This window comes from Genypterus blacodes, unplaced genomic scaffold (genome assembly GCF_046128005.1).
Source record: "Genypterus blacodes isolate CSIRO-AG114 ecotype Tasmania unplaced genomic scaffold, CSIRO-AGI_Gbla_v1 ptg000127l_1, whole genome shotgun sequence".
Taxonomy (NCBI): Eukaryota; Metazoa; Chordata; class Actinopteri; order Ophidiiformes; family Ophidiidae; genus Genypterus; species Genypterus blacodes.
Window position 1 is genome coordinate 110,001 of NW_027466929.1, and position 21,949 is coordinate 131,949.

Here is a 21,949-nt window from a genome sequence, read left to right on the forward strand (position 1 = left end):
GTGTATGTGTGTGTGTGTGTGAGTGCGGTGTACAGCAGGTATCCAGCCTGTGTGTGTGTGTGTGTGTGTGTGTGTGTGTATGTGTGTGTGTGTGTGTGTGTGTGTACCTGGTGTGTGAGTGCGGTGTACAGCAGGTATCCAGCCTGTGTGTGTGTGTGTGTGTGTGTGAGTGAGAGTGTGTGTGTGAGTGCGGTGTACAGCAGGTATCCAGCCTGTGTGTGTGTGTGTGTGTGTGTGTGAGTGAGAGTGTGTGTGTGAGTGCGGTGTACAGCAGGTATCCAGCCTGTGTGTGTGTGTGTGTACCTGGTGTGTGAGTGCGGTGTACAGCAGGTATCCAGCCTGTGTGTGTGTGTGTGTGTGTGTGTGTGTGTGTGTGTGTGTGTGTGTGTGTGTGTGTGTACCTGGTGTGTGAGTGCGGTGTACAGCAGGTATCCAGCCTGTGTGTGTGTGTGTGTGGCGTGCGTGTGTGTGTACCTGGTGTGTGAGTGCAGTGTACAGCAGGTATCCAGCCTGTGTGTGTGTGTGTGTGTGTGTGAGTGAGAGTGTGTGTGTGAGTGCGGTGTACAGCAGGTATCCAGCCTGTGTGTGTGTGTGTGTGTACCTGGTGTGTGAGTGCGGTGTACAGCAGGTATCAAGCCTGTGTGTGTGTGTGTGTGTGTGTGTGTGTGTACCTGGTGTGTGAGTGCGGTGTACAGCAGGTATCCAGCCTGTGTGTGTGTGTGTGTGTGTGTGTGTGTACCTGGTGTGTGAGTGCGGTGTACAGCAGGTATCCAGCCTGTGTGTGTGTGTGTGTGCGTGCCTGTGTGTGTACCTGGTGTGTGAGTGCGGTGTACAGCAGGTATCCAGCCTGTGTGTGTGTGTGTGTGTGTGTGAGTGAGAGTGTGTGTGTGAGTGCGGTGTACAGCAGGTATCCAGCCTGTGTGTGTGTGTGTGTGTACCTGGTGTGTGAGTGCGGTGTACAGCAGGTATCCAGCCTGTGTGTGTGTGTGTGTGTGTGTGTGTGTGTGTGTGTGTGTGTGTGTGTACCTGGTGTGTGAGTGCGGTGTACAGCAGGTATCCAGCCTGTGTGTGTGTGTGTGTGTGTGTACCTGGTGTGTGAGTGCGGTGTACAGCAGGTATCCAGCCTGTGTGTGTGTGTGTGTGTGTGTGTGTACCTGGTGTGTGAGTGCGGTGTACAGCAGGTATCCAGCCTGTGTGTGTGTGTGTGTGTGTGTGTGTACCTGGTGTGTGAGTGCGGTGTACAGCAGGTATCCAGCCTGTGTGTGTGTGTGTGTGTGTGTGTGTGTGTGTGTGTACCTGGTGTGTGAGTGCGGTGTACAGCAGGTATCCAGCCTGTGTGTGTGTGTGTGTGTGTGTGTGTGTACCTGGTGTGTGAGTGCGGTGTACAGCAGGTATCCAGCCTGTGTGTGTGTGTGTGTGTGTGTGTGTGTGTGTGTGTGTGTGTACCTGGTGTGTGAGTGCGGTGTACAGCAGGTATCCAGCCTGTGTGTGTGTGTGTGTGCGTGCCTGTGTGTGTACCTGGTGTGTGAGTGCGGTGTACAGCAGGTATCCAGCCTGTGTGTGTGTGTGTGTGTGTGTGAGTGAGAGTGTGTGTGTGAGTGCGGTGTACAGCAGGTATCCAGCCTGTGTGTGTGTGTGTGTGTACCTGGTGTGTGAGTGCGGTGTACAGCAGGTATCCAGCCTGTGTGTGTGTGTGTGTGTGTGTGTGTGTGTGTGTGTGTGTACCTGGTGTGTGAGTGCGGTGTACAGCAGGTATCCAGCCTGTGTGTGTGTGTGTGTGTGTGTACCTGGTGTGTGAGTGCGGTGTACAGCAGGTATCCAGCCTGTGTGTGTGTGTGTGTGTGTGTGTGTACCTGGTGTGTGAGTGCGGTGTACAGCAGGTATCCAGCCTGTGTGTGTGTGTGTGTGTGTGTGTGTACCTGGTGTGTGAGTGCGGTGTACAGCAGGTATCCAGCCTGTGTGTGTGTGTGTGTGTGTGTGTGTGTGTGTGTGTACCTGGTGTGTGAGTGCGGTGTACAGCAGGTATCCAGCCTGTGTGTGTGTGTGTGTGTGTGTGTGTACCTGGTGTGTGAGTGCGGTGTACAGCAGGTATCCAGCCTGTGTGTGTGTGTGTGTGTGTGTGTGTGTGTGTGTGTGTACCTGGTGTGTGAGTGCGGTGTACAGCAGGTATCCAGCCTGTGTGTGTGTGTGTGTGTGTGTGTGTGTGTGTGTGTACCTGGTGTGTGAGTGCGGTGTACAGCAGGTATCCAGCCTGTGTGTGTGTGTGTGTGTGTGTGTGTGTGTGTGTGTACCTGGTGTGTGAGTGCGGTGTACAGCAGGTATCCAGCCTGTGTGTGTACGATGCCTTTGGGCTGCCCTGTACTTCCTGAGGTGTAGAGCAGAAACAGAAGATCTTCACTGTCCAGAGTCTCAGGGGGACAAATGGACGACTGAGGGGACATCGCCTGGACACACACACACACACACACACACACAACACAACTCTCACTACTGACACAGCGACCACACCTTGAGTCTGTATTCACCTGCTCATAGGACAGCAGACAGCTTAGAACAAGCACAACATAGAAGAGCCAACTAATCAATCAATCAATCATTTGGGAAGGTATGAAGCTGTCTGATGCCATCACAGCCCTGCTGGTGTCACTGAGGCTCTTCACCTCCTCCAGCTGGACGTCCCTGGGTCTGTCCATCACTGTGGGGTTGTCTGTCCGCTGGGAGACAAAGACGTGCTGGACGGACGGACAGCTCTTCACCGCCGCGTCCACCGTGGCTTTGAGGTCGATGAGGCGTCCTCCTCTGACGCTCTGGTTACAGGTCACCACGGCTTTACACTGAGCTGTGCACACACACACACACACACACACACACACACACACACGGAGCTTCAGAGGAACATCTGCTCCGTCTCACTCCTGAAGACAAACCTGCTGTGGAAGCTCTGCCTCCACTTCCTGTGGGCACAGATCTAGAGCGGACAGAGGGGAGGTCAAACTCTTCACTGCTCTTCTCCTCTTTGGTGGATGTTTGTGTTCAGACCTTTGGACCTCTCAGTCAGTTAACAGTTAAGCTGCTGATTCAGGTTTTGGTGATAAAAGGAGCCTGATGATGTTTATAGGTCATAAAGCCCCGGGAGGTCGGGTCAGCTCTCTGACTGCAGAGGAGGAACTCAAGCTGATTGGTTCCTTGCCTGACCTCAGATGCTGCTTAGACCAGCTGAGACACTCTGGGTCTGGAGCTCCTCCCAGGATGTTGAGCAGAGGCCCAAACTACCTGAGCTCCTTTAGCCCCTCCCCCCCTCTCCTGCTCACTTCCTCCAAGCCTGCGTGTGAAGCAGCCTGAGCTCTGCCTGCTCACTCAGCCGTGTTAATGGCATGTTTGGGTTTAAACGCCACTGTTTCCACAACACAGACCTGACCTCCACTCTGCCTGACCTCCACTCTGCCTGACCTCCACTCTGCCTGACCTCCACTCTGCCTGACCCTATTTCATGTTCCTGTACTCTTACTGTACTGTATTATTCTTTTTTCTTCTAACCCTTTGAAAGTGTTTCCGTTTTCTGATCAATGCACAAATCCTAGATTATTAGTCTGTAATGAAGTCAAGGAGAGAACATGGAGGTCCTCCTCCTCCTCCTCCTCCTCCTCCTCCTGGGTTGAAGATGACTCACCGTCCTGGATCCTCCCTGCCAGAGCCTCTGAGCTGAAGCCTGCAAACACCACTGTGTGCACCGCGCCGATACGAGCGCACGCCAACATGGCGGCCACTGCCAGCGGGGACACGGGCATGTAGATGGCCACCCTGTCCCCTTTGTGGATCCCGTGGCTCTTCAGGGGTGTTGGCCAGGCGGCAGGTCATCTCCAGCAGCTGCCTGGGACAGACGGGGGACAGGATGTCACGTAAACATGCCAGTGAGCCCATGATCACTATGACGATACATCATGTATGTGCCGCCTCTATCGGAACATAAGTGAAGATTGTATGGGAACACACTGATACTGGGAGCGTGCTCACTCCAGTACAAAGGGAAGTGAGGCACACATGTCATGTATGTGTGGAGAACAGCAGAACCCTGCTGATCCTGAGCAGGCATCTGTCAGGCTGTTAGCTAACCAAGCAAAGGTTCATGAAAGCTAACATGAGAGTCACAACATACTGGAGCTGTGATGGAACCAGAAGATCTGAAGGTCCTACAGCATGATACAGCATGACATCATAGGGACCACAGAGGAGCCTTCAGATCTGGATCATCTGCTTAGAGTGAGAGAGGAGATGTTTACCTGTAGGAGACCTTCACCTCGGTTCCTGGTTCATCTCTCTCCCAGATCAGAGCCACGCGGTCCGGATGCTTCTCAACATGCACGTCCAGACAGTTCACTGACACACAGACAGAGAGACCAGGAGTGAATATGGAGGAGATGAGGACTTCATGAAGCTCCTGCACCAGCAGATGCAGCGCAGGCCTCTCAGCTTCTGAATGAAAACTTCTTAACCCGGCACTTCCTGCTGGTTCAGGCCCATCTGAACCAGGCAGAGGACTTCCTGTTGTCTCTCGCCCCCCCTGGCTCTGGATCTCAGAGCAGTCCTCCACTTAAACAGTTACATGGTTACTCATGCAGGCATCATCATCCTCCTCCTCCTCATGCAGATCTGCATGCTGAAGCTTCTCCCTGTGTTGACTCAGCAGGTTTCCCTCTGTAGGTCCCTCAGTCACCTTCACCTGCTGCTGTGTCACATGATCGCATCAACCTCTTATCCTCTTCATCACTTCCTCCTGAATCAACATGAAGACTTTCCTCTAAACTCTGCTCCTGGAGAAAACACCTGCCTGACCTTCATGAGCTCCGGTTGGACCGGTGGACAGATCATGTTCACTCTGTTCTACTGGACACTAAAACAAAGAGGACCTGTTTACCTTCAACCAAACCTGAGGCCTCCAGACTGTGCTGGACCCACAGCCTGGAGACCTGAAGCAGGTTCAGGTTCAGTCTCTCTGTCTCTCCCTCTCGCTCTCTGAAGCATTCATGTGGTATAGAGTGTCGGTGAATAACCGGTTTCTTACCGGAGACGTTGAGTTTCCCGCCGAGGAACCAGCTGATTCTGCCGCTGCTGAGCTCACAGTCCCGGACCCGCTGGAACGGTTCGACCCAGCGGAGCCTCTCGGCGGCGGCGGATCCCCAGAACTGATCCGGATCCGTGACCGAGAGCCGGTACAGGTCCCGGGGGGGCAGGCTGGCCAGCTGGGAGCTCCAGGCCGGGGAGGAGAGGTGGCGGCGGCCCGGCGGAGGAGCGAGGCAGCGGGGGAGGAAAGTTTGGAGGAGTTTGGTTCCTCTGCTCCGGACAGCCATGATCTCACACACACTCACTCACTCACACACTCTGACTCTTAACGTGCTCTCACTCTCTCTCATTACCTCTCTCTCTCTCTCTCTCTCTCTCTCTCTTCTCTCTCTCTCTCTCTCTCTCTTCTCTCTCTCTCTCTCTCTCTCTCTCTTCTCTCTCTCTCTCTCTCTCTCTCTCTCTCTCTCTCCTCTCTCTCTCTCTCTCTCTCTCTCTCTCTCTCTCTCTCTCTCTCTCTCTCTCTCTCTCTCCCTCTCTCTCCCTCTCTCTCCCTCTCTCCCTCTCTCTCCCCCCCCCCCCCAACAGGTGACTCCACAACTTGACATTCATTTGAAGAACACTTTTAACAGACACACCGCTCAGCTGTCTGCTGCCCCCTGCAGGTCAGACTTCACACTGCAGGAATGAAGAATCTTTAATGAAATTATCACAAAACAAAAAAATCAAAACAATCTTTCACATTATCAAGACCAGATCATCTTTAAAGCTCTAGTCCTTCAATCTGATCCCTGTGTGTGTGTGTGTCTGTGTGTGTGTGTGTGTGTGTGTGTGTGTTGCAGTTTGAACTTTGTCCTTGTGGGTGCAGTGGGGTCAGAGGTCAGAGGGGCTCTGCGTCTGCCTCAGGTGAGCTTTGGTCAGCAGGTGAGCTTTGAGGAAGGTGAGCAGGCGGAAGTGTTTCCCACAGGGTGTGCAGCTGTATGGCGTCTGTCCACTGTGGATGCTGCGGTGCCTCATGAAGCTGGTGGCCTGGCTGAAGGCCTTGGGGCAAAGCGAGCACTTGTAGGGCTTCTCTCCCGTGTGTGTGTAGCGGTGGTCCCGCAGCATCTCCTTCAGCCGATAGCTCTTCCCACAGACGTCGCAGTGGAACGGCTTCTCGCCCGTGTGGCTCCTCTGGTGCACTTTGTACTGCGAGGCGTTGGGGAACTTCTTGCCGCAGACCTCGCAGCTGACGACGCCGTAGTGGGCCGGCAGCTCCCGGGCCGGGAGCTCGTGCGAGTGTTTGCTGATGACATGGTTCTTCAGGCAGCGGTAGCTCTTGCCGCAGACGGAGCACAGCTGGCGCTCTCCGGTGTGGACGGCCCGGTGGCTCTTCAGGTTCTCGGCCTGGGTGAAGCCCTTGCCGCAGGTGGAGCAGCGGTACGGTTTGACCTCCTGGTGGACCAGCTTGTGCCGTGTCAGGTGACAGGCGTGGTAGAAGCTTTTCCCGCACACGTCGCAGATGAAGGTCTTCTGGAAGTGGGTCATCCTGTGGGTCTTCAGCATGCTGATGCAGGAGTAGCCCTTGCCGCAGACGTCGCAGTGGCAGGTCTTCTCCCCGGTGTGTCGGGCCATGATGTGCCTGTTGCGGTGAGCCTTGTGGTTGAACCTCTTGGGGCAGTAGTCGCAGCTGTAGGGCAGCAGGCCGTGCTCTTTGGTTTCGTGCTCGCGGAGCTTCAGGATGCCTGTGAACACGGCGGTGCAGACTGAGCATGCAGGGTGAGCTTTCCTCTGGTGCTCCTGGAGTCGCTCGGCGCTCAGGAACAGCATGCTGCAGCCGGAGCACGAGTGGTGAGGCTCTGTGGCCTCTGGGTCTCTGGGCCTGCTGCCCTGCTTCCTGTGCCGGGGGACCGAGCTGCCCCGCCCCACCGCAGTAGAGGAGGGTCGGGCGTACTCGTGGTCGGGATATTCGGCCCGGGCGGTGGGCGGGGACGAGACCTCGCTGTGCCGGGTGGAGCCGGGTTCATTACCACCTGTGAGAGGAAGAGGAGGAGTCACATGGACGACACAGTGTGACTGTGTGTGTGTGTGTGTGTGTGTGTGTGTGTGTGTGTGTGTGTGTGTGTGTGTGTGTGTGTGGACTAACCGTCAGCACAGCTCTGCAGTGAGAGCAGGGGGGTGTCAGAGTCCATCACAGCACTCTACCAGGCAGACAGAAGAAGAAGAAGAAGAAGAAACGGCTCACACATCTGATCTGTGTGTGTGTGTGTGTGTGTGTTTGGTGTGTGTGTGTGTGTGTGTGTGTGTGTCACTGACTGACCTCATAGAGCAGGATGAAGGTCTGCTGGGGGACGCACAGACCACCAGCTTCCTCACCTGAGACACTCCCGGGCGGTGAAGCTGCTGTGTGACCTTTGCTCCTCCAGCCTTCCCTGCTCTCCTCTGCAGGCTCTGAGGGTTTCAGCTCTCCTGCAGGCTCCTCCTGCCTCCCAGCAGCCAAACCAACCATCCTCAGGATCTTCTCTACTGCCTCCACACACAAGCTGTCCATCACAGCATCCAGACTGTCCTGAAACAACAAGACACATCATTCATTTGTAATTATGACACAAACATCTGCCCGGTTCATTCACCTGGCAAACAGAAACAAGTAAAGTAAATGTGTTGGTGGAAAAGAGAAACCATAACCTGTTACACACCTACACACACTTATGTGATGAGATTTCATAAATAAATCGTCAAAATAAAGGATTTAGAGGAAATTAAACTGCAGTGTTGTGAATTGTGTTGCATTAGAGTGCGACTGGAAAATGGGAAATTACTATTTAGAACATGGAAGATGAGCAGCTGAAGGACACAAATGTACAAAGGCTGAATTCTTGATACACAAGTGAAGCAGAATCCAGTCACTCACACACACACACACACACACACACAGAGACAGACAGACGGACAGACAGAGAGCAGAAGGATGGAGGTGAGTTCACGGACCTGTGACTCGACACCGCTGAACTCTGACTCAACTCGGTCTCGAGCTTTTGGACTCAAAGTCTCGACAAAAGATACAATTACATGACACTTAAATTTTTTTTAATATATTTTTAAAGAATTATAATTATCTGGACATTTTATCACCAACAATGTGTGTATTTATAATGATTATATAAATAAACTTCGGTATGAAGCTCATTATGACTCGTTCAGTCCTTCGGTGGTCCTTGGCTCCTGTAAATATAATTTACTGCCAACGCGGTGAAACACAGACATGTTTAACCAGCCTGTAGTAAATATTGTGTGTATTTGAAGATGATGTCACTGAAGTTTAAAACTTTTAAACGGAGCTCACCAAAGTAAAGCTACGGTTAGCCGCGTTAGCTTTAGCTTACCTGGTTTCCGGGACTCGGTTTGTTTAAAGAGCGTTCCTCCGCCGCGCTGAACATCTCTGACACGGCAGACCGGAGCAGATCGGACACGACGGAGGCGAGCCCGTCTCTCAAACACGTCACATCAGACATGTTGAGGCGCTACCGACACAAACGGCTAGCAGGAGAAGTTAGCATACAACCCGAGAAAAACGGAAGTGACGTGTGTGGCTCGACCCTTCTAAATGTGACCGTTAGTATTATTATTTATTTAGTAAAGCATGGAGTAAGAATACACCGATCATAATTAAATATATTATATAACATTATGAATACATTCACCATAACAATTCTTTCTTTGCATAATACGCCAAGAAAACAAGGCTGAATGTGTATAAATGTCTAAATGTGTAATGTGTGAGTGTGAATGAAGCCTCAGCAGTAAAGATGATCCGTGTGTGGAAACATCCCGGCCTGTTAGAGACACGGGGAGGGGAACCAAGGGGAAGGAAAAGGGCCAGAAGATTCAAAAAATACTTTTTTATTCACATACCTGCTGTACATAGGTGTGATTATGATAAACAGACTATTTAAATATTCAATATAATATCAATATTATATTAATATTTGCTTTATATTCCTCCATGAAGCTTCAGTACAACATCTATAAAACACAAACAGGAATAAAACAATAAATACTCTGATATTACAAAAGACAAGGATATAAAACATGACTCTCAATCCATAATCAATAAAGGGTCAGGGACCCCCTCAGCCCGGGTCAGGGGAACCTCCACTTTCAGCATTTCAACTGAACATTAACATAAAACATCTTTAAATAACTTCTCCTGACATGAGCGACTCTGTGTCCATTATGACCACTGGCTCTTATCTGAGTGTTGCCACGGTGACAAACAGATCAGAGGGCATATTACAATATGAGCCTGGTGTCACCACTTCATCATGATGTCATGATGAAATATTACCCACAACAACAGGTAACAAATACTCCTTTATACATGAGGGTGTAACTATAGCGACAGTGGAGCCAATCAGGTCCCTCAGAAAACAGGTGGGAAAGAGAAGCAGGCCTCCTCACTGGGTGATGGCAGCTGTGTTCTCCACCAAAGAGCCAATCCAACGCTTTGATCAGTCCAGCCCACTATGACCCTACGACTCCGCCCAGCTTCAGCTTTGATCATCTGATTGGCTGCCGGTTCGTCGTCTGGGTGAGGGCGTAGGCTTCAGCGCGTTGGTGCTCTCCTCCCGTTGATGTTTGGAGGAGCTGGACAGATCGATGGCCACCTCCTCCTCAAGCTCCTCCTCCTCAGCCTCACGCTCCGCCTCCCGGCCCTCGGCCCTGCCTCTACGCTCTGGGTCGTCGCTGAAAGCCTCAGGTCGCGTCGAGTCCGACTCTGAAGCGCTTGAACACTTTTTGGCCATTTCCAAAGACTTTTTGTGCATCCCTGTTTGGAAAGAGAAAGAGAAGGATTTAGTCCAATCTGAAGTTGTTTTCTTTCATAATAATGCAGACAGAATGTGGATGTGTGTGACCTGTGTGACATCCAGAGGCCTGATGACTGACAGGCCGGGTCAGGGAAACACTACACTCCTCAGAGTGATACTCAGCTAAGTGACATAACTCTGACTCCTCCTGTGTGTTCTGTTTATGTGGTGCAGCTTTAGCAGGTTTGTCTTCAGCTACATGAGGCCATCAAAGTAAACGTGTGTGTGTGTGTGTGTGCGTGCGTGCGTGTGGTGGATCTGAGTGGCACTGACGTGCATGCGGCTCACCGAGCAGCCAGGGGGCGCACGAGCCCATCATGCCGTTCTTGGCGGAGTTGAGGATGGACTCCGGCAGCGGGATGGAGTGACGCACCATGGCGCCGTACAGCCCGTATTCCGCCATGACGCTGCTGCGGCCCCAGCACTTCTCCCGCTTCCGCCACTTGGCACGACGGTTCTGGAACCAAACCTGCGCACGAAGAGAACGATTGAACTCAAAGCGAATAAAGCAAATAAAGTCCCTGAGTTTAAAACATTTGACCAAAGCGACCTGCAATATTTTTCAATAAATATTATAAACGCAGCAAGAAATACAAACTTTAAATGTTTATAACGGAATATATTATAACGGAAAAAATGTTAAATAACAGAGCAGCATCAAATAAAATAAAATAAAACTAACGAGAACAAAAGCTGGAACTTTAATTTAATAAAGGAAAATAAATAGAATAATGCATTAATGGTCTGAGGTCCATTAATGCATTATTCTATTTTTCTTTTTTACGGGGTAAGGTTTCTTTATTCTTCAGAAATTATTTTTCTGGGGGAAAAAAAACATACATTTGATGAAGCTGCTCAAGGATTTTGACAAACTGACAACTGAACTCTTCCTCCCTCTCTCTGTACCTGTATTCGGTCCTCGGGCAGCTCCGTCTTCATGGCCAGCATCTCTCGGGCGTACACATCCGGGTAGTGCGCCTCATGGAAGGCTTTCTCCAGCTCCTCCAGCTGGTGCGAGGTGAACACCGTCCTGCACACACACACACACACACACAGGTCAAACATATTCAGGTGTGTTCAGAGGTGCAGATCCAGATGAGATGAGTCCGCCATCATCATCATCATCACCATCATCATCATCATCAGCACCATCACAGCGCCTCCTTCATCGCAAACATCAAACACTGTGAAGTTCCACTTTCTGTTTTATTGTAAAATTGAGTTTTCTGACGCAAAACTAAAAAGAGAATTAGTAAATAAAACATATACAGATGTGTTTGACTAAGCAGAGTGCAGAGTCCAACTGACCTGTGCCTCCTCTTCTTCCTCTTCTGGTTCGCTGAAGCTTTGGAGTCGTTACGGTCAGACAAACATTCTTCATCTGGAAAACACCAACACGTTCACTTTTACTACATTTACACACTTTAGACTCCTTTATTTATGATATATTGATATTATATTGCTATGTATTTAGTTTGTTTACTTGAGCGACAGAAATGGAAACAAATTTACAATCCTGGAAAGAAACTGAAACCCGGATTGTTTCAAAAAGAATGAATCAATGAATCATGAAGCGGAGGCGAACAAACAAAAGGAAAGTTTCAATTTAACAATCTGGAAAAAAGAAGATCAAATATTAAAAAAAAAAAAAAAAGATGAAGATAAAATTTATATAGAAAAAAGAAAAAAAAGAATTAAGAATAAAAACGAGCTGAACCGAGCTGTCACTCAAATACTGCTCACATGAAATCAGATCACTTTAAAAAAAAAAGAGCTGGAAAACGGACTGGAACAGTAAAGGGGGGGGGGGGGTATGGGTCCAGGCCGTACCGGAGTAGGCCTCCCGCTGGGCCTCCAGGCTCTGCAGGTAGTGTTGCTCCGGCCGGGCCTGCAGCAGCGGCAGGTGTCCGGGCAGGAAGCAAGGCGCCCCGGCGGGCTGCTGGGCCGCCAGGCTGCACAGGAAGCCAAGGCCGAGAGGGAGCGACCCCCCAGGGAAAGAGAAGCCGCCGAGCCCGCCTCCTCCTCCGCTGGCCCCCTGCGTCTCCGCCCCGGGCCCGGAGCCCAGTGGCCCCCCGGCGGGCTGCTGGCGGGCGTGCAGGTCAGACTCCAGGCCCAGCAGGTCCGTGATGGCGAAGCCTTTAGAGCGGAGCCCCGAGCCGTGCAGGCGGGACTTCTCCAGAGCGAAGCCCGGGGAGAAGAGCTTCACTCTGGGCTTGTCGTCGCACGGTTCCTCCCGGGTCGTCATGCTGCTCACACGGGACAACTCAAGGAGGATGATGAGGGTGATGAAGAGGAGGATGAAGCGGTCAGTTAGGGTGGCGGGCTTCATTTATCTCGATCCAGCCTCCCGGGATCACAGCAACGTCCAATCAGAGGTCAGGGATCCCTCAGGGGGCGTGGCCCTCCACTCAATCCCGCGGGATTAATTGCCACCAATTTCCCTCAAATCCGATCAGGAGTTGATTCTTCCCGCGGGACGCAGCGGAGCAGGGAGATGATTAGAAAGAAACACAGATCCACTCTGCAACTGTACATGGATGTACTTTATAAACATGTTTACATGGAGTACATACATGTAAACATGTATCTGACTTCAGTTCTTTTATCTCCGTTCAGATGTTTGGCGCCATAATCTTCATCACATCACTTCATGTCAGCAACCAAGATTTAGGATTAAACTTCAGAAAGAGGGATTTATTATTTCATATGTTCAACAACACAATTAGAACGTTTATATAACAAGATCATTAAATAAAGTAATAAGAATAAAGACAGAATAATAAATACATATTTAAATATTACTTATTATTATCATTATAATAAATACCTGACTGAAGCCGAATGAGAAAATTATAGGAAATAAAAACAGACAGCGGTGTGAGACACTATGGTTGCTAAATTCCGGTGCTTTGGTTTCTATGGTTACATGAATGGAAAATAATAAACAAAATAAATAGAATCGAAAGTAGAATAGACAACAAAGTTCCAAGGTGTGTGTGCGTGTGAGAGAGTGTGTTTGTGTGTGTTGCAAAGAAGTTGTGGATTATGATGAGCAGATTGATTGATTGTAAAGGTTAGAGTAATCTTCAGATTAAAGTCTCCTCCGTGTTTCCTCCATGTTTGTTGCTGAGGTGTCGCGTGTTAAACTGGAATCCTCACCGTCTGATCAGAGCCTCACGTCACACACACTTTATTACACTCTTACTTACTTAAACATAATTATATTGAAGGTTTAATGCATTTAATTCGTTTTATTTATACTTGATAATATTTGATTTGTTTCTTTGACTGCTTTAAATTCATTTTTCATTCTGGTAGATTTTTCCTGATTATGAATTTCAACATATTAATTTATGATCTATTTATTATGATCTATAGTCACATAAACTCTGAGCTGCTGTGAGACATGAAGCAGTAACAGATAAAGATCAACCAGCTGCTGTTTGTTTCCTCACAGAGCAGAGGCTAGTCTGGATCATCTGAGGCAGAATCACACAGAATCACACACTTTTAGACTTTTCTGGCTGCTTTCTTTATAAAATTTCAATTGATCACATTTTCCTCTCCAACACACACAAGTAAAAAGGAAAAGGAATAAAAGCATGAAAGTGCAATTTAAGACAAATTTCACTTTCCATCCTCAGCACAGGTGTGTGTGTGTGCATATATATATGTGTGTGTGTGCGCATATGTGTGTGTGTGCGCGCCTGTGCATATATATGTGTGTGTGTGTGTGTGTGTGTGTGTGTGCGTGCGTGCGTGCGCCTGTGCATATATCTGTGTGTGTGTGTGTGTGTGTGTGTGTGTGTGTGTGTGTGAGGCAGATAACAGATTGTTTCCTCCTCCTCAGTGTAACAGTCGGCTGCTTGTGTCTCTCTTGTGTGGAGGAGAAGCTGTTGGGCCTTTGTGTGAAGGCCTCAGGGGGAAAGGCCTCACACACACACACACACACGCACACACACACACACACACACACACCAGAATGTGTCCAGCTCAATAATCAATCCACACGCCAAACTCAGTTCCTCCCACTGGTCAGATGGGAGACAAACCTCACTTTTACCCCAAAACCTCCTGTAAGTCACCAGCAGCTCTGTTACCATGGCTACTATCATTAACAAACTCTGAATGCAAACAATTCAAGCTTAAAAAGTAAAACTGAAATGTCACATCTCACTCCAAAACTAAACTGAAATTAAAATCAAAATCAGTGTCACAGCCTGCAGTGTGTGTGTGTGTGTGTGTGTGTGTGTGTGTGTGTGTGTGTGTGTGTGTGTAGCCGCTCCATCAGCTTGGCTGCTCTCTAACAGGCTAAATTTCACTCATGACACAGAGGGGTAACGTGCAGCCTGAGGCCCGACCCAAACTTCCTGTTCCTCTCAGGTTCCACTGACGTTTCCCCTCCTGATTTCTGAGCTCCAAACCCAGATCTGATCTGATCTGATAGACCGGACCAGACCAGGTGTCCGGTCCGGTCGAAGCTCCACCACTCAAACTCCCCATCTGGTTGAAATCAAAGCTGCTGACATCAGACCTGTGTAGAACTCAGGACCAGGACCAGGACAGACCCATGAGTCCAGAGCCCAGACGAGTCCACAGGAGCTGAATGCTGTCCCATGTAGGAGACCACGCTCATGATCACTTCATCTCACTCTCATCTCCTTCTCATCATGGTTTCCATAGCAGGTTTGAATAAAGCGATGTTCCTGCCTTAACAGCAGCAGATCAGAGTGTGTAGGAGCCGTGAGCTGGCTGAGTGTTGAGTGTTAATGAGACCAATTAGTTGGTGTGTAATGAGCTGCAGGCTGCAGCAGGTCTGTAAGCGATAGCAGCAATTCAGCCGGCAGACGGCAAACTCCCCGCGGTTTGTGTTGCTCATTGTTTTCACGGCTCTATTGTTTACGCCAACAATAGTCTGGCCACGCGTCCATAACCACCCAACGTCACCCGCCCCCCCGGGCCCCCCCTCAGACCAGTGGCCCACTAATTATTCATAAATGCACATTTATGCAAATAGCTCTGATAGATTAACCTAATTCAGAGACGTAAACAACTCCTGGGTCAGGATTAAAGTTTCTAAATTAGACTGGAGTCTGTGTCTGGAGGTCTGGACCCTCTTCCCTTATAGGAGGTCTGTGACCCCCCCATCACCCCCACATCCTCATTTACATTTAGTAATCTCAGCCCTTAAAGTGCATGAGGCCACGCCAGACAAACAGCAGCATCCAGCAGCTACATGATGATTAAAGAAGTTAATACTGTATGGAGACGTGGGCGTCTGGGCCCTCTCTTTAGCCTTCAGGCGTCACGCCGCCGCCGCGCCACACGCGTGCCGCCTCGCTCAATAAGCTAGATGCATTATGCTAATTTAGACCTCAGCACAGTTGGACAATGGAAACCTTGTTGTTTCTCCTGATGAGACGCTTCCTGTAAACTCAAGGACAGAACAGGAAGGAGCAATAAGGAGAAGCTCTCAGTGCAGAGGAGAGGAAGTCTGCAGGGAGCCAGGCTTCACTCTGGTCTGCTTTACTTTCTACAGTATCATCTCCTCAGCACAGAGGAGGACACTTTCCCAAGCCACTGACTTCAACCTTTAACCCCGACCCCCCCCCCCCCCCCCCCCCCCCCCCCACACACACACACACACACACACACACACACACACACACCGCCCTGCCTCGCCCTGACCCTAATCCTGACCTTCAGCTGCCGGACGGAGCCTCAGTTTCACTTGGTGGCTGCAGTGGACGTCCCACACAGACCGGTCTGGTCTCTGTGTCCTGAGCTGAGTGGAGGCGTGGCCTGTGTGGTGGTTGCCGCAGGTGGTTTCTATGGTGACCTGCTGTTTAAGGCAGTTGCTATGGTGTTCGAGGCAGTTGATGTGTTGGTTGTTGTGGTGTTTGGGATGGTCACTATGGTCTGTGTGGTTGCTAGGGTGGTTGCTATGGTGTTTGTGGTGGTTGCAGTGGCGCTCATACTGAATATGCTGCGGTCACTGAGTATCATTCTCCCCCCCCCCCCCGTGGACTCCACCATGCTGCCCCCCCTCCCACGCCCTCCTTTCCTTCCCGTTACTCTCCCTCCCCCTCCCTCCCGCCCTGCCCACTCTTCCACTCCTCTCCCTCTCTCCTCCTCCATCTGTCGCTCCTTGTGTCTGCCATTCATACTGTGATAATTAGTCAGGAATCATCAAGTCAAAGCAAGGAGGGAATTCCAGGACTAGACAGACGGACAGACGGATGACGGTTACCAACGACGACGACCTCTGCACATCCAGCCTCATGGGGCTGCTGTCTTCCCCCATTATCATTACAGCTCCAGTGGCTGCACACAGAACCCTGGTCTGATAGCCACAGCTCCTCCTGATGCCCCAGCAGGCAGGAGACGCTGAGGACACATTTGGTCTCCAACATCATATCTAGAGCCAGCAGGACGCAGTGGAGGGACAGACACGTCCTGCTGGAGACCAAATGTGAACATCAGCTGAAGCTCTCACCTGTTTGCTGGGAGGAGCAGCAACAGATGTCAATCAAACTGCAACCACAAGTACAAGAATACATTCTTCTGAGGAGTGATGTCATTTACAGCCCAGCCGATGCTGAATCTCACTTATGAGGAAACCCTGTGTAACATTAAACACACACGCACACACACACACACACACACACACACACACACACATATCAGAGATGTGACAGAGAGAATGAGTGTGAGCAGTGAGCTGGAGGCAGTGACAGTGTGAGGGGGGGGGGGGGGGGTCCTTGCCTGCTTTCTTTCCTGGACATTTGATTCGACACGCTTCACTCCATAATCCCTGTGCTCCTAATCTGCTGCAACACTGTAGGTGCAGCTACGACTGCAATCTGCTGCTGCAAATCCTCCAGCAGTGTGCAAGTTATTACTTCTACACAGACGGGGGGGGGGGGGGGGCTTTCATGATAACACTTCATATAAAACACGTGTCTGAGTGTCTTAGTGTCTGTGTGTTCGTGTTTGACCAAATGCTTGGGCGAAGCCACAGTTTGAGGAATATTGTATAATCCTTAAGTGAAGGAGCAATCTATGTGCAGAGCTTCCTCTCTCCCAGCATGCACCAGCTGTTTGGAATAACAATAATCCATTGTTCTTTAATATTTTACTTATGGTTTCAATCAGGAGGTTGGATTTGCTTTTCATTTCCAGCTTCTCCTTCTTTAATGTGATCACTTTCTCAATGTTTAACATCAAACATCATCAAACCCTCAGATTGATGTTTGGTGCAACATAAAGACGCTTTATGCTTTTTAACATTAAATCCACATTACAATCTAATGTTCCATGTAGTTCTGTCCCGAGGTTCATCAATGAAGGGACTTTAAATTAATCTCTTTAACGTGAGTGAATATGATGTCATTAAGAATGAAAAGAGCCAATCTCAGCTCTGTGACCATGAGAGGATCTGAGCTGATTTCTTCTTGTTTTCTTGTAGTTTTATTTCATATTGTACAGATACACAATATAAAATAACACTATGTATTTGTATTGTATGTAAAATATACATTATACAGAGTAATATTTCTTGATTTATTAATTTAATTTAATTTAATTTAATTTAATTTAATTTAATTTAATTTAATTTAATTTAATTTAATTTAATTTAATTTAATTTAATTTAATTTAATTAATTGAATTTAATTGAATTTAATTTCAGTTTATTTCAGTTTATTTCATTTGACAGATGAATGATCTCTCAGACCTTCATGTTCTGCAGCATTAAACTGTGCTTGTTTGCTTTAAACAGCAGGAGACTAAATAAAGGATCAATCTGGACATTGGAGTCGTCTTGGTGCTGCCATCATGTGCTTCATATCCCTCGTGTCCTTCATGTCCCTCATGTCCCTCATGTCCCTTGTGTCCCTCATGTCCCTCATGTCCCTCAGTCCTTCCATGCTAACCTGTTAATTGTATTGTTTTTCCCTCACATTACATGATTATACTGCGATGACCCAGGAGTGAAATCACTTAATGCATCCTGATTGAGGCCAGGCGCTTTAGCCAAATGACTGTTGATATTTGCTTTTAATTTAAGCAATCCACTACAAGACTCATTAACATGCTGCTAGATTAACTGCTTCCAAGCTGAGGTTATCCGCCTCTTAATGCCTTTTCCACAGAGATAATCCCTGCTAACTTGGATTGGAGGCTACAATGAGATAAGCAGCGAGTATGAAGAGATGAAGGAGAACCTGTCTGATCTCCAACATGATTGTTTTTCTCTTTTCACTGCAATTTGCTTAATTTGGCCGTTCTGATGTTCAAATCACAGATATGATCCCGTCCGCACACACACGGACCATCGGTTACCACGGCTACTGTCTGTCACCAACACAGATACACAGATACGCACACACACAAACTAAGGAGGGAAGTTTGACCTGAGAACACATTTGGACAGAGCCACGTTTGATGACTCAGTGTTTGTCTCTGACAGCTGGCTGAACAAACAAACTGACACTCATTTAGTCTGAAAGTTTATAAGATGCTTTAATTACTGCTGCCACAGACATCAAGGGTTGAGACTTTCACACTTCATCATTTGTCATCCTTGTGTCTCCCCCGCTGCAGCAGCACGCTCAGATTCTGATGAAACAGAGACAGAGTGAGAGATTCATGCTCAGCCTGACGCAGCAGACAGTCAGGTTGTCATGGCAGCATGTGAGGAGTCAGCCTCTGGGGACCACCACTCACCCGTCAAGGTTAAACAGGAAGTGTTGAGTCATTTTGCTCTGAAGGGTCACAGTTCGAAACTCACCTAGGACATCAAACCATCAGTGTGTGTGTGTGTGTGTGTGTGTGTGTGTGTGTGTGTGTGTGTAAGTGCTGCTCAGCTTAGTTAACAGTTGTCAGTACATGATTAAATCCTCTATAGGATCCATTAGTGTCTGGAGTGAAGGTTTAGTGTAGCTGCATGAATTGTTTGAGCTTATTGAGGAGACCACAGCTGTCAGCATCTGGACGCACGCACGCACATCTGCATTAACTCCTCACTGTGGCTGCTATTAAAACATCACAACTTTGTGCTGCTGATGTGTCCTCCAGCAGGACGCCGCTGGACGCTCTGACCTCCGACCCCTGCAAGTGACCTCTGTGCTGACACGTGGACGAGTTCATGGATCCATCGGGGTCCATCAGAGACCTGCAGACCTGAAGAGAAGAAGAACATCTACACACTGACAGAGGAACACGGGTCAGAGGTGAAGGAGATGAAGATGATGAAGTTGATGAGCTTGTGTTGAGTGACGTGCTGAGTTCCTCTCCCCCTCTGTGAGTGTTTCACCCCCCCCCTCCCTCCCCCTTCCTATTTTAATCTCTTTTAAACAATGCTTTCAGATTAGCCTGCAGAGTCAGAGTGCATCAAATAAAGAAAATTGCATTAAATTATCCCATTATTATTATTATATTTGCTGCTGCTCTAACATTATATAATGAAACAAAGTGGTATTACTCACTTATCCCCTCCAGTCCTCATTTAGGGAGGAGCCGAGCTGCTAAATGGGATTGGCCCCATTACAATGCTGCAGAGGACAGCAGCTGACTGTCCCCTCCTGTCCCCTCCTGTCCTGTCCTGTCCCGTCCCGTCCCGTCCTGTGCTGTTCTGTCCTGTCCCCTACCGTCCCGTCCCGTCCCGTCCCGTCCTACCTCCTGTCCTGTCCTGTCCCGTCCCGTCCCGTCCTGTGCTGTTCTGTCCTGTCCCCTACCGTCCCGTCCCGTCCCGTCCCGTCCTATAACGTCCCGTCCTATAACTTCCCGTCCTATAACGCCCCGTCCCGTCCCGTCCCGTCCTATAATGCCCCGTCCCGTCCCGTCCTATAACGCCCCGTCCTATAACGTCCTGTCCTATAACGCCCCGTCCCGTCCCGTGCCATCCTGTCCTGTCACCTCACAGAGACCCCAAGGACACCAGGTTCATCTTCATCGTTCTGCAGGTCCAAGGAGCCAGCAGGTGGAACACTGAGGGCAGGAAAATTGACAGATTGTTCTTTAAAAAAAAAAAAACCTTCACAAAAGCACAAAACAACATTTGTCTGTTTTTTTGGAATGAAATTGTTTGTTTCCATGCCAACAGCCTGAATCTATAATAAAACCAAACTAATCTGAGGAACCTAATCCACCTGTTCTGTGTTGTGGTGCGGTCTCATCCACTCTGGTCCTGGTCTGAGTCCTTCCTTATTACCATAGTGGCTCTGCAGCAGCTAACAGGGTTTAGGACTAAATCTCATTCCACACATTTGAATTTCATTTCTCAGGCTCAGTCATGTAAATAATCCAATAACATGAATCATCATTTCTTTGTGCTTCACTCTGAATGTCATCATGCTGAAACCAACAAGCGTCTGAACTCTCTGCTGCTGCCTCAGATGGAGGATGAAGCTGAGTTATTGGACTAACACAGGACTTTGTTACATGAAACATTGGGCCATTAGAGAAATGATATGTCTGTAAAACAAAGGGTAGTGTGTTTGTGTTTCTTCCTCCTCCTCCTCCTGCTCCTGCTCCTCCCCCTCCCCCCCTCCTCCTCCTCCAGGTGTTTCCTTGGCTCAGCTCTTCTCTCTGTGACGTGCCGGTGCAGATGTGCGGCAGCAGAGCAGAGATCATAATCACAGATGATAAGACGCAGCCTAATAACTCCCAGTAAATAAGGCAGCTCAGTCCAGATGTTCCTCCTGCATCTCCTAATCCACAGAGACGTTCTTACGTCTTACAAGATGAAAGTGGATTCTTCTATTAATTATTATTCTAACATACTTACCCTGAATTACATCCCCATAAATCCTTCAAATTATTCCCTATTAATCCTGCTTACAGGGTCACATGGCCCAGATGGAGCAGATAGATGACAGGACCTTCACGTCACATGGGCTGGACTGAGACTGAGACATGGAGATGAGCTCCCTCATACACTGACATGTGGAACAGAGGCTGACAGAGCAGCTTCAGGCGCCTCCAGGACGCTCACTGCTCCTCTTTCAGCAGGCAAAATGCTTTCATATTATAATATCACCAAGCATGACTCAGACATCTGCAGCAACCTGTAAACTCATTATTCCACTGTTTATGTTCAGAAACCATGTCCACACACTCCTCTCCTCCACAGCCCTCACACTGATTCACACACACATTTAGGCATCATTCTGTATTCTTCTCTGGTTACACTTCATAGACATTCATAAACAAACACCATCACTTCATTGACATCCACAAAAACTACACACTTACAACCACCTAGTTACTAAAAAACAATAATTAGCATGTAGCTACATCCTGGCAACCATTAAACACTCTGGCTACAACTTCTAAGCCATCACCTAGCAACCACTTTGTATAATATTCAGAACTACTTCACACACCCTGCAAAATGCTCAGCCACCATCTACAGCACCTCAGCAACCACCCACGACCACATGAGCCCCAAGAGAACAACATGAGCCCCCCGGGCCCCGAGCAGTGACCCCCTGAGGGCCCGGCCGGGTCCAAGGCCCCTGCTGAGTCATCAGAGTGATGACGGGGAGACGTCGGATCTGAACGGGGAAAGATTTGGGTCGGCACCTTGTTTTCCGTCTCTTTCTCTTTGTGCCTCGATTAACAACTTAGCTGGATTAGTCTCTCTTGATTATCTGACGTAATTGTGCTAAATGTCATTTGGTATGTAAATCTGCAGCACGATTAGGATCCACTCAGCTCAGCTTTTGTTTTGGTAACCATCACCCTGATGAAAATAAAGAAAGATTACAGAACCATTAAGCACGCTGCCGTCCCACCCATTAACTGATAAAAAGCTATTAGGAGCTTAAAGATTAAATTACATATATGGAGCACAGAGTGAGGATGAAGGAGAGGAAGAAGAGGAGGATGGAAGGACGGTGGAGAGATGTGTGTGTGTGTGTGTGTGTGTGTGTGTGTTGTTACCTACAGGTCATGGGTTTGAGCCCCAATGCTTAATGCAGCACAGGAGGAGATGTCCTGTCAGGTCCGGCGCTCTCTAGTGTGGCCTTACCGAGGTTTGA

General features: G+C 48.9%; 3 protein-coding genes across 3 annotated transcripts in view; all 3 read right to left on the bottom strand.

Annotated features, from left to right (window-relative positions):
• LOC143010396 (acetyl-coenzyme A synthetase 2-like, mitochondrial) overlaps window positions 1-5,421 on the bottom strand; it is an 11,974-nt gene extending 6,553 nt beyond the window's left edge. The window contains 6 exon segments of the mRNA XM_076162690.1: window positions 2,292-2,444; window positions 2,661-2,839; window positions 3,671-3,833; window positions 3,835-3,871; window positions 4,281-4,377; window positions 5,063-5,421. Coding sequence (XP_076018805.1) covers window positions 2,292-2,444; window positions 2,661-2,839; window positions 3,671-3,833; window positions 3,835-3,871; window positions 4,281-4,377; window positions 5,063-5,348 — 915 coding nt within the window. The 5' untranslated portion in view covers window positions 5,349-5,421.
• Window positions 5,422-5,716: 295 nt separating this feature from the next.
• Window positions 5,717-8,611, bottom strand: LOC143010397 (uncharacterized). Its single transcript, XM_076162691.1, has 4 exons — window positions 8,424-8,611; window positions 7,358-7,606; window positions 7,184-7,238; window positions 5,717-7,070 (listed from the first exon to the last, which is right to left on the bottom strand). The coding sequence occupies exons 1-4, from the start codon at window positions 8,550-8,552 to the stop codon at window positions 5,932-5,934; spliced, it is 1,572 nt and encodes a 523-aa protein (XP_076018806.1). The 5' UTR covers window positions 8,553-8,611; the 3' UTR covers window positions 5,717-5,931.
• Window positions 8,612-9,587: 976 nt separating this feature from the next.
• Window positions 9,588-12,150, bottom strand: vsx1 (visual system homeobox 1 homolog, chx10-like). Its single transcript, XM_076162696.1, has 5 exons — window positions 11,736-12,150; window positions 11,214-11,286; window positions 10,812-10,935; window positions 10,194-10,374; window positions 9,588-9,865 (listed from the first exon to the last, which is right to left on the bottom strand). Exons 1-5 carry the CDS (start codon window positions 12,148-12,150, stop codon window positions 9,588-9,590), a joined length of 1,071 nt encoding a protein of 356 aa, XP_076018811.1.
• Between the last annotated feature and the right edge of the window lie 9,799 nt (window positions 12,151-21,949).

What these genes read in the sequence shown, in the direction of transcription:
- LOC143010397 (XM_076162691.1), bottom strand. Translation starts at nt 8,552, where the DNA reads ATGTCTGATGTGACGTGTTTGAGAGACGGGCTCGCCTCCGTCGTGTCC. An exon ending in AACCGAGTCCCGGAAACCAG is followed by an intron (nt 7,607 to 8,423) that starts GTAAGCTAAAGC and finishes TTGTTGTTTCAG; the next exon opens with GACAGTCTGGATGCTGTGAT. An exon ending in CCTTCATCCTGCTCTATGAG is followed by an intron (nt 7,239 to 7,357) that starts GTCAGTCAGTGA and finishes TCTGCCTGGTAG; the next exon opens with AGTGCTGTGATGGACTCTGA.
- vsx1 (XM_076162696.1), bottom strand. Translation starts at nt 12,150, where the DNA reads ATGACGACCCGGGAGGAACCGTGCGACGACAAGCCCAGAGTGAAGCTC. An exon ending in AGGAAGAAGAGGAGGCACAG is followed by an intron (nt 10,936 to 11,213) that starts GTCAGTTGGACT and finishes GTGTGTGTGCAG; the next exon opens with GACGGTGTTCACCTCGCACC. An exon ending in GTGCGCCCCCTGGCTGCTCG is followed by an intron (nt 9,866 to 10,193) that starts GTGAGCCGCATG and finishes CTTTCCAAACAG; the next exon opens with GGATGCACAAAAAGTCTTTG.